General features: G+C 33.0%; 1 protein-coding gene across 2 annotated transcripts in view; it reads right to left on the bottom strand.

Moving 5' to 3' along the window:
• Positions 1-401: 401 nt before the first annotated feature.
• Positions 402-11,760, bottom strand: part of LOC105450002 (semaphorin-1A-like) — a 204,588-nt gene continuing 193,229 nt past the window's right edge. The window contains exons 7-15 of one of the 2 annotated variants that reach the window (XM_011689537.1): positions 8,950-9,054; positions 8,279-8,367; positions 7,778-7,919; positions 5,584-5,932; positions 5,225-5,307; positions 4,916-5,014; positions 3,543-3,827; positions 1,800-1,943; positions 402-752 (exon numbers count right to left, since the gene is read on the bottom strand). In XM_011689537.1, the coding sequence (XP_011687839.1) occupies positions 436-752; positions 1,800-1,943; positions 3,543-3,827; positions 4,916-5,014; positions 5,225-5,307; positions 5,584-5,932; positions 7,778-7,919; positions 8,279-8,367; positions 8,950-9,054 (1,613 nt within the window). In that variant the 3' untranslated portion in view covers positions 402-435. The remainder of the gene's footprint in view (positions 753-1,799; positions 1,944-3,542; positions 3,828-4,915; positions 5,015-5,224; positions 5,308-5,583; positions 5,933-7,777; positions 7,920-8,278; positions 8,368-8,949; positions 9,055-11,760) is intronic. The other variant, XM_011689538.1, reaches the window with a different exon arrangement.

Raw genomic sequence — 11,760 nt, 5'->3', positions numbered from 1 at the left:
ATCTTCAAGCTCGCACGTGTTCGGCGTGTTCATCAGTGTCGTCTCGGCGCACTCGGCGGAGGACTGGTGGTACTGAGTACATCTCTGGGCCGCCGCGGAACGTTGCTGCGCATCGTAACCATCGAGGTATTCGAGCGTGCAGACCTCATCGTTCCCGACGCTCTCGTAATGATCCTCGTAGTGATCCTCGTAGTGATCCTCGTAGTGATCCTCGTAGTGATCCTCGTCCGGCTTATGCGTGTTGTTAGTATGGTCCGTGGCGATACCGGTGGTGAGGCTTGTGGGCGTCGTTCCGTTGTCGTCCTCGTCGTCATCGCCGTCCTCGTCGTTGCGCTCGTCCGATTCCGCGAGGTCGGAGGAAGAGGAGGTGGAAGATGCGCCAGAACCCGTCGGGTCCTGTGGCAAGCCTCAAACGGCTCTGTGTCGCCTTCTGTATCATATGTACGTTTTCTTCACCTTTTGCACTGGCTTGTTTTCCGCCGACGAATTCGCGTTTTTGCCATTTGGATTCTTGGGCGGCACGTTCAGCACGAGATTGATGGACTTGTTGTTGAATCCGGGCGACTCCGAGCTCTCGGTTAGTCGATTGAGTTGTTGTCGTTGCTCGGAGGGTTCCGGATATGATGATCCGCGTAACCTTTGAGAGAACCAGAAACCAAAGGCAAAACCAGCCACCAGAGAACAGAAACAGGTCCCTATTAGCGCACCCGTCAACGTTTGAGCCGAATATACCACCGGTGTTACGGTCACTCCTGTAATCAAAATGCAACAAGTTGAGGAACACTGAATATTAGGATTGTCTCTTGCGAAAACTGCTCGCGCGTTTTGTCTTTGGTGTTCGGAACGAAGAGGAAAAACGTAAAGCAACAAAATAAGCGAATGAGGAAATTAAATAATAATATACAAACAATAAAGATAGAATCAATTTTTGCAGACATATCACTGACACAAATACAAATAAATGCAACAGAATGTTTCGTTATTCGGATCAAAATTGAATACTTTAACAATATCAAAAAGGTAGAGTCCATATAAAAAATATAGAATAATAAGGTTTCTTTATACGAGACTTCGTTTTCAAAAGAATTTTAAAGTCGGAAAATATATACAATATATATGACAGTTAAAATAAATCAGTAATATCGTTTTTTATTTAAAACTTTTTAATTAAAAGAATGTTTTAATTCAATCGCAACATAAATGATCTTTATAATTACTGTCGGAAAAAAATTAATTGCATTTAAAATAATATCAGAAAATAATTTTGATTAAATAATGCTTTTGTAAAATATTAAAGCATATTTTTATTTTAGTAAATAGAGAATGTTGTATTTTTATATTTCATTTGAACAAAGAGAAAAAGAGGGAAGAACAAAGAACCGTAATTAAAGGACAAATTAATTGATAACGTGAAAATTATGCAATTTTAAAATAGAGAAGATATTGATAATGTTCTATTTCTTCAAATCCGATTTTCTGTTAAAAACAAAGCTTCGTGTATATATATATATATAAAAAAAAGAAAAATTATATTTATATTTTTACATTATATATTTTTTTCATATGAAAGCATCAATTTTTCAGTTAAGCCATCAATAACAGAGCATTCTGTATGTTAGCCCACCGATAAGACAGATTAGTTGCAAACATAAAAATGAATCCGCTTTGGAGAAATAAAATACCATGAGAGGAGAATCAGTTACTGTTAAAGCGTATGAGAGGAATTTTCGATTTCGAACGCTGAAGGTAACTATATATCGGATGTGATGTGATGATGGGACAATATCGCAGATGGTTACCTTGAGGCTCATTAGCCCGCGGCTGTGTACGACCGTACTGATTTTCCCGATCCAATTCGATGATGATTTCATTCTCCCGTTCATCAGGCTGCTCATCGCGCCCAATTTCAGACGCCACCGCTGGTTGGACGGACTTCGTTACCTCTGGAGTAACATTCACCAATATGATGATAGACGATAGATGATTACGTACAAAATGATTTCGCATATTTATTGCAGCGTACACTAGAAATCATGTATGTAGCCTTCACACTCGACATTAGATTTAGACTTACAATTAGACAATCGTACATCATGAATGTGAAGTAAAATATTTAAAATCCATTTCTTTCGAATTAATTTAATATTGTCTTTCGCATAATAATTTCTTGCTTTTTAACTTCTCATATATGTGACACATATATTTGCAATTTCTAAATTTCACTTTTAAATACTGTTTTAAGCCATGCTGTGTATTAAACGTTATTAATGTCTGATACGTCGGACTTGAAACTGCTGCGATGATATACATACATAACGCCTAGCGTACGCATGAATACATGTGTATACTATGAAATAGCTGATCGTGAGCTGTGTTAGCCGTGCGAGCAGTATTCTTAGCATAGTTGAACTTGCGAAAAATATTACTTAATTGTTTCAGACCTGACGCATATTATAACATACACATATTTTGTGAAAAAAATGAATTTTTTAAATTTAAATATACCCGTATATTTTGGTTATATTATTAATATACATATATATACTTGTTCCTTTTATAACAAATACTGTTTTACAATGAATTTTTTCGAATTCCATTTTTCCGATTTTTTTTCATAAAATCAAATTTCGTGTAAAATCAAACAGAAAAAAGTCAGATCTGAAACAGTTTCATGTTCATTAGGAGTTACAAAGAGTTAACATTGTCCTTAATATTTATTGCCCACATATTCTTTAGCAACATTTTCGACAAAAAGCATTGTTCATAAAAAAAACCGATCACATATTTTGATCCCCATATATTAGGTTTGTTTATATTAGCTGAGTTATCTCTCTTCCATTTTTCACATTTAAAATAAAACAGCTATATATTCAAGCTTATTGGGAGAAGGGAGTGAACAAAGTGGAGGAAGTGTAATTAAAATAAATACACTTAGTAGAAGAACTTTCAAGAAAGTTTTGCCATCTTCAAAAAGATTGCTTATTTCTTTCAATTTTATATTTAAATTTTTAATTTCCTGTTTTACGATCTTATGATCCTCCTTTCGTACAACGAATACTGCATGCGGAGAACTAACTTGATTGTTCGCGTACAAGTTTGACTAGACTACAGTGCTTGACTACACTCTTGACGAGCTGCACAGGAAATTTCGAAAATCTCGAAACTTTTTAAAATTTGTATGTTGAATTCGTATATTTGACGTATGAACGCAAGTTTGAGTGTAAACACGATTTTGTTGTTTGTTCTAAATCAGTAATCAAAAATAAATCCGATCGATGAACTACTCTCGAAATATTCAGATAGAAGTAGAAATGGTCGAGTTTCAAAAGTTTGAGAACTTGTATCATTCAAATCAACTTCTTTTTTATTCGTCGTAGTGAAAATTAAAATAGAAAATAAAACGGAAGAGAGGATCAGGTCGTAAAATCATTAAACAAGCGATCAAACAGCGGTATACCATAATAATATTAATTTCCAGGAACAATTCATTTATTTCCGAGCGTTCTAATAAGATATAATATAGTCTATGTCAAAGACAGTACCTGGCTCGCGTCCGCAGCTTCTGTGTCTACCGGTTGGGATATCTTGGAATAGCGTCTTGTCGGCCTCGTTGTCATGAAGTTTCGTCAGCACCGCCACGCAAAGGTTCGCGGTTGCGTCCCAAGCGCAATGAGGATCCTGTAAGGCGACGCAAGATCTGCAAGTAGCCGCAGCAGGTGAGTCACAATGATGTAAGGGAACCGCGCGGATCTCAGAGTCCGCGAATACCACCAGCTTGCTTGCTTCGCCAGCTAAGTGAACTACCAAAAGGTCTTTGACCGCTTGGCCTGCAACAAAGAATTGCACATCGTGATATCAAATAATATGAATCGCGTTTACACACATTTACAAAATCGCATAAAATATATTTTAATTTTTTTTCTCTATTTGTTTTCTAATAGATATACATATATATTTACGTATGTTTGCAATCTAGATACGATACTAAAAAATGAAAAAAGACACTTAAATAATATATAATAAAGGATTAAATTTATGATTAAATGTATGAAAATAATTTTCTAAAAAATTACAGATATTTACGATTATTCATATTTGTTTTCTGAGATGGAAGCTTCAGTATACTTAACGGGAAATGTCTAATCTACACAAAGAGATAATAAGTTCAATCATAAATAAAAAAAGGGTATTTAAAGAATACGGTAAAGCATGATATATTTTCAAATGTCGCTTTCCTAAATTGTTATTTTTAAATATAGGAAAGCTGCTATATATATTTCTGAGAAAACGGATATTGTGTTATTTGCCGTATGATGTGATTTATAAGCACATCTCTTTAAATTTTTACTGGAAATAATACAACGTGTATATGTATAAGAAGTACGGTAAAGCTTTTTAGAAACTTTTTAAAGAAGCATCGAATTTCTTATTCTATCCCGAGTCGTTCTTTCGTTTGACTATACTCTTCCTACATTCCATCGTGCGAAAAGATTATACCGAAACCAAACGCGCTGAAAATTCAAACGAATTCAGATAGTTTACATTGCAATTTATTTCTAATCAAATTGGCCGTATACATCAAAATTTTCTTTCTCCGTCCCTCTTTGCAGTTTATCGTCCTATAAATTTAACTACCAAATATCTCGTAATTTAGTAAGACAATGCGACAACGCATTCTGCATTAATATGACTTCGCTCACATCGTGATTAATTCAAGTACATTTTTACCATCATTGTACATGTATATTTAATTGGGTAACAAGTTCTGTATTAGCTTCAGTATATACATAATTATGCAATATAAAAATACGATATTTATAAATACACATACATACGTTAATTAGAAAATTAAAAAACATTGTTCTTTTTTTTTATTAAACTTGCAATAATGCAACTACACAATAAATTTACTTACCAAATCTTAACACTTGGACGTCGCTGACAATAACTTGACCGACATTGTCATATGATTCTGGTGACCGTGTATTAAGCGCTTTCAAAACGCGGCCATCATCTGCGTGCAACAAGTAAATCTCGTTAATCTCGCAGAAATATAAATCATCGTTATTAATATAATATGCACATTATTTATAATAATAATTATATTATTATTATACACAATGGACTGATCATTATTATAAATATAATAATGGTATATAATTATGTATATAAATATAATAATTGGTACATAATTATAAATAATTATATAAATAAATAATTATACCTGTTCCGATATAGAGTATATCGTAAGCTTTACCATCCAATGCCTTTACTTGAGGATCTACGGCAACTTTGGTAAATCTATAACTACAAACATTAAAATTCGTATGTTAATGACATATTGTGTTTCAAAGCCGTTAATCAAATTATTATTAAAAATATGTGATTGAAATAGTAGTTTTAAAAATAATTTTCGATAGAAAATTCAATAAAATTGACAAAAATTCATAAGTTAAAGACGTGTTGGGCTAAAATGTGTTTAAGTAGATACTGTATATACGATATAAAACGACGAAAATATTTATTAAAAAATATATATTAATAAAAATATTAGTGAAAATATTAGTCGACCGAGTTACTCACTTGAAACTGGTTTTAGTTATCACAGGTAACGAAAAGTAAGATTGCACTGCGTCGTCCATTAGGGGATGAGCCTTGACGAAATTGACAGTTATGTCCGGAAGTGTTCTAGAGTCGTTAACACAAGCCCCGGGTCTGGGCTCAGGCACCTTTTCCGGAAGTACTCGTAGCCAGTTGCTGTTTATAGTCTCCTGTTCTTTGAAAGCACCCTGGAAGACCTCGAGAATGTTGTCCATAGAGAATGCACAGATAGCTGAGCCGCCGATGGAGTTTACCGGAGTCGTGAAAACCCCATACACCAGACGCGCGGACTTCCCCGCGTATCGACCATCCGTAACATCGCTCGTTGACTCTAAATAAGACAAAAAGTTATTCGAAATAAGTTTTGTCTTATAAATGACTAAGTGCAAGCACTCTAAAGTCTAAACACATCTCTTGATTGAGGAAATGTTGGTTAGAATGATGAGAAAAAAGTAGATCTTACAAAATGCATATAGGACATGCACAGCAAAATAATTTGCAAGATTTAGTCGTAGTGAATATTGGGTTTTTTTAGACGGGTCATTCTCCGGCCGTCCAATTGAAGTTGATGAAAATATTATCTGCAATTTACTGAATTTAATTTCCACGATTGCTCACGTATTGAACGACGATTCTATGTCGGCATTTAATTTCATGGTATTCATTTTACTTTTTCCGTTCTACTGTCGCACTTAAACCAAATATTCCCCTTTTGCAATTGCCATTAATTGCCAAATTAAAAGATTTAAGATAATAAATTTTCGATTCTAATAACAATTCTATATATCTGTTATCAATTCCTTTTACGGATTTTTGACATTTATTCGATTTTATAAAACGATATTCAAGTATAATCATCGACATTAATAAACATGTCCCATCATTAGTCTCATCTTAGTTCCGCGATTAGATATAAAGTTCGAACAATCAGGGGAGCAGCCTGTGATTTCGCGGCATCTCTCAGACATCTGGAGGTGCGCCAACTTCGCGAAGCAAGCATAGGGATTTCAATTCGATATGCGGCGACAATATTCTACGAGAATAGAGAACTCCTCTCGTTCATTCTCCATTCCTACCGGTCCTAAACGCGATAGTGCACGGCTATTGTGCTTCACACTCGAGATTAGTCCATTTCACTGTACGATAGATAGCTAGAGTGACTTATCCGATTGCGTTGTACGTGTGGAATGGACGAGAAATCCGAAAATCGATAAATGTGGCACAAAAATATCATATAAATAAAAGATACATTAAAAAAATATTAAATATATGAACGCGTTCTTATTATAATACTGCTAAACAGATACATTTTTAATTTTGCACAAGTTTGCTTGTATAATTGCATTACGTATCATTATCGTATTTCACCAAATGAGAAAAAAAAAAGATTTTCCAAGCATCCAAGCATATCAAAGTCAAAATATTTTTCAAAAATGTTTCAAATAAAAATTTTTCAGGACAGAAATATGATGTACGCAATAAATTTTTTATAACATGTGTTTTTGTAAGATTAACGTTATCAATATTTTTATACATGGAAAAAGATAATATTTTTTAACGTAATTTTATTCTCTCTCTCCTAGTCATTTTGCATGTAAAAGCAAAATTATTTTGCATATCAAGGAATAAAGTCATAAAAAAATCAATAGTTTATGAGATATTTCATATTTTATTCTGAGATATTTTAATATAAAAAAAATATGAAATATTTTATTAAATATTCATTTTTTGATGCCTGTATTTTAATATTTTTATGCACAAAATTTGTTAATGAGATTTATGTAAAAAGATATACAATTACATTAAATATATATATACTTTTTGCAACATGCGATATACAGCATATTGTAAATTACAGTATGTATTGAACGAGTAGAGCATGAAATCCAAGTCACTCTTTCTACGGATTCTTTCAAGAGAGCAACTTTTAGTCTTTAAAATTGCATTTTCTTTCTTACAGTATTTCGTAGAACGCGAAAGTATATCGGGCGGAAATCGCAGAAAACTTAAAAAGTAGAGGAGCGCGGTATATGTACTAAGTGGGAACTAACGCGGCGCAGAATCGAAGAGGCTCTTTTACGAGGACCTTTTAGGAGCGTGCGAGAGCCCTCGTTTGAAACTACTCGAGCGTAGTCACGATCGAAGCCGCGAAAGGACCGCGCATATGCATACTCACGTATTTCGTTGAAATAGAAGGGGTACTCTCCCGGTACCGAACAGTTGAGTCTCGCTTTCAGGAAACTCGTCCATCTGTCGCTAAATGCGTGTGGCCCGCCCTTATCGTGCTGACAGACTCTGCCAACTCGCGAGTAGACCGACTATAATGTGAATCAAACTTGTTAAGCAATTATCAATCAATATTCTATTTTTTTCTATTTTTACAAACGGATCCATATTATTTTCTAGAGAGATACTACAACAGTGATTTTACTTAAAACATTCAACACAAGAACAGTATAAGAGAATTTGTTTAGTATGACAAGCTAAAAATAAAAAGAAGCCTACATACACGTGCATTTTGTATGTGCATGTATGGGATACAATTAAAATCAGTTCTTTATATATCTCCAAATTATATAATGAATTTTCTTAAAGTGATCAGAGAAGTGAATCCAAATAATTAACAAAATTTATTCGGGAGTAAAAAATATCAAATAAAAAAGTCATAATTTCTTACTTTTCCACAATTCATGTACTCTACGGCTGTTTCACGATAGAAGAAGAATACATAATCCTGATACGCAAATGAGCTGACAAAGTTGGGACCTGAAATAATTAGATCAAATTTGATTATCGAATTTATTCAATAGATGTGACATTATATAGCATAAATTTTTTTACTTTATTTTTTAGTTATTTATTTAATAATAAAAACAAAATTGTTTCGTTTGTTAGCGATAAGATCCAAACTAAATGTTACAGATATCAACTGATTTCTTACAAATTTACATAATTTATATGATAATGTATCAATTTACATAATTTAAAATATAATTTCTTATAATTATATTATATTATAATTTCTATATTATAAATTCATATTTCAATAAATTGGCCTGATATTTACATAAAGTGATGCTTCAAAATCAAATTGTCGGTTTGGTAATTTGAGTCGTTATCGTGTGATAGAAATGTTCTTTTTACTCTTAAAGATGATATATCATAATGTTCACATAATTCTGATGTTTCTATTATTATTATGCTCGCATTTATTAAAATTCATTTTAGATAACGAAAGAAGCAAATCTCTATTAACAAGAATCGTGTGATTGTCAAAGAAATTAAATCAAGACATTTTATCTTTACTTTGATTGCAATCGCCCCGTATTCGGATTTTCAGGAGCTTACCATTCAACTGATTGAGATCCGAGCGTTCGGTGCGAATTTTCTCCCGGTGAATCAGCGGCTCACCACCAGAGAAGTCAGCCACCGTCGCGGCGTATAACTGTCCCTCTGAAACATGCATAAACGTTTCCGTCAGTCAGTCGCGCACCTTCCACATTTGCAAGCTAAACGAGCGCCATCAGGTCGATGGTTATACAGAGGCTCTCAGGGTTAATTCATCCTTCTACTAACGCGTCTCTCGGAAATTGCCCGTTGAATTTACGTCGGCGGTACTATCTCCGCAGGGGTGACTCACGTGTGTGCTCACGCACCGGGATGACGTTCTATGGCACGACCCAACTTTCGCTTCCCGCCATCAAAGTCCTCGAAGGACCGACGCGCGGCGCGACGGGAGGCCTTGCGGAGCCCCTGAACGATGTCATATCTTGAGTCTACGCGGGCGATTATACGAGCTTAATTCCAGTCACCCTCTCGAATTCATGACTTTTCCATATTAATTTCGGTATAAACGCATACATTAGCTCTACGGAGCGGATTATTAAAAATTGAGTTTAACAGTCTGTAAATTTCGTATCAATATTGTCTAATTTTAATTAATCGATTTCAGTTCTGCTCTTCGATATACTCTTTCTTTCGTAATTCCTCAATAGAAAATAGCAATGTAAGACCCGGTAGTACCAGAGCTTAAAGAAATTGATTCTTAGAATTGCATTGTAAGACTTGCATTGACAAAGGCGAACAGTATTTTAAAATAGAAACTTAAATGAAGAATTATTTCTCTCTCTTTTTGTATGACAAATTTTTCTAAAACATTTCACGATTTATGTTTATATATAATATTCTTACTTTTATTACATGTAAAATATATTCGCGGTTTGGTAATTAATTTAAAAAATTAACATAAATATTAATGATATAAAAATCTATTATTATCCACATTTATTTCATTAATTTATCGTATATTAATAAATATTTATACTGAGACTTTCCTCGGTATTTGCTTCTTCATTAAAACTTTACTATTATAACAACATTCACACACAACTCGAAGAGAAAATAATAGATGTGGTATCGTGCGAACAACGTATATTCCGTAAGGGAATTTAAACGCGAAAGGCTGGCACAGAGGAAAGGAGTATGATGATATTAATGTTAAACGGGAGAAGAACATACATTTTAGAAGGACATACATAATCACCAAAGAGTGCCTGCAGAAATTCTAGTTCTATTAATATTATGTTGCTGCAAAAGAAGAGTTTATCATAAAATATTTGTCAAAGTTAGAAAAATAAAAGTAGCTAGTCTTAAAATAAAAAATTTTTTAACATTTGAACATATTCTGATTTTAAAAATGTTTTTATATCTAAAAAAAGAGTTCTAATTTTCTTTCAAAAATCGAAGGTAAATGATTATATTTTTACATTAATCCAATATTTTAAGATAAAGTGAAAATCTGTTTCAAATGAATTAAAAAGTTTGAATGGGAAAAATTACATTAAGAAAATTAATAATGATCTACAGATATGCATATCTGCGATAATTAACTTGAGGAGTATCTTTTCATAATAATTATATCATTCATATTAAATCTGCAGTAATATTTTCTCGTTAAAATAATCGAATTATAATTGTTACTTCAAATTTAATAGAATATGCAAATATGAAGTAGAACAGGTGTTTGAAATACCAGTTAAAATTAAGTTTTATCAAAGACATATATGCACATTTTCATTAGCATTGTACACATAGAATCAGCCAGAATAAGCGCAGTACATACATACAATGAACGAATATATTAAATATAATATTGGACTATAATTTGTAAAAGATGAAATTTATATTCCACATAATAATAAGAAATAATTGCTATTTTTATAAATCATCCATTTAATGAACCAATCAAATAGAATAATATATTACGTAAATTAACAAATATTTGCGTCCAAATTAATACAATATATCTACATATCTTATTTACCATTATGCCATAATTACACCAACGTTAAAATAATCACAATTCGTTGTGCGAAAAAAATAATATATTTGCAAAAATCAAAAGAAAAATATTGTTAGACGATAAAATTTAAAATAATTATTCAATCTTGTATTTCATATCACATCTCTCAATCGTAGTATGCAAAAGAGGACACGACTCCAGAATGGAGATACACCATATATGTAAGTGAAAATTAATTTTTACATATGCTTGCATCCTCGTATAAGCGAGAAGATCAAGATTCTAAAACTGACATTCGCATGCAATTTTGAAGTGGTGTTGTAAAACCGATTTCGTGCTGAGGAGCTTATTTTCTACGGATATGGAACGGCTTGGAATAACTTTGCATAGTTTTCAAACACATTTCTTTCTCTAAAGAGTATGGATTTAACTCTCTTATTCTCGCTGTCGTTTTCGAAATCATAAATTTCTTCTTGCCATTCTATGGGAGCAACTTTGAGACACGATGTTTACGGTTTCCCCAAACTTAGGCAGTCAAGCCTCGAGAATGTATCTTGCAAAACTACAAGAACATAACGAAAGTAACGGATTTAATGCAAAATTTTTCATACTGAATAATATTGATAGAATTTCACCAAAAATCAAACAAAATCTTCTAACTGAATGTAATCACAAGTTGTAGAAATCGAGTAAATTTGCTGAGCACAATCTGATGGTAATAGATCAATGTGTAATATTTAAATGTTTATACAACAATAAATCTGCTCGACTTCTGCCGTCAATCTCTCTGTCATAATATTGTACTCGGTAGATCTACTCGATTTCTACCACCGATATGCTATGTTGTGAGCTCGCCA

Source organism: Wasmannia auropunctata, unplaced genomic scaffold (genome assembly GCF_000956235.1).
Source record: "Wasmannia auropunctata unplaced genomic scaffold, wasmannia.A_1.0 LD336069.1, whole genome shotgun sequence".
Classification (NCBI taxonomy): Eukaryota; Metazoa; Arthropoda; class Insecta; order Hymenoptera; family Formicidae; genus Wasmannia; species Wasmannia auropunctata.
Note: the sequence above shows the minus strand (reverse complement) of the source record. Positions and strands in the feature narration are given on the sequence as shown.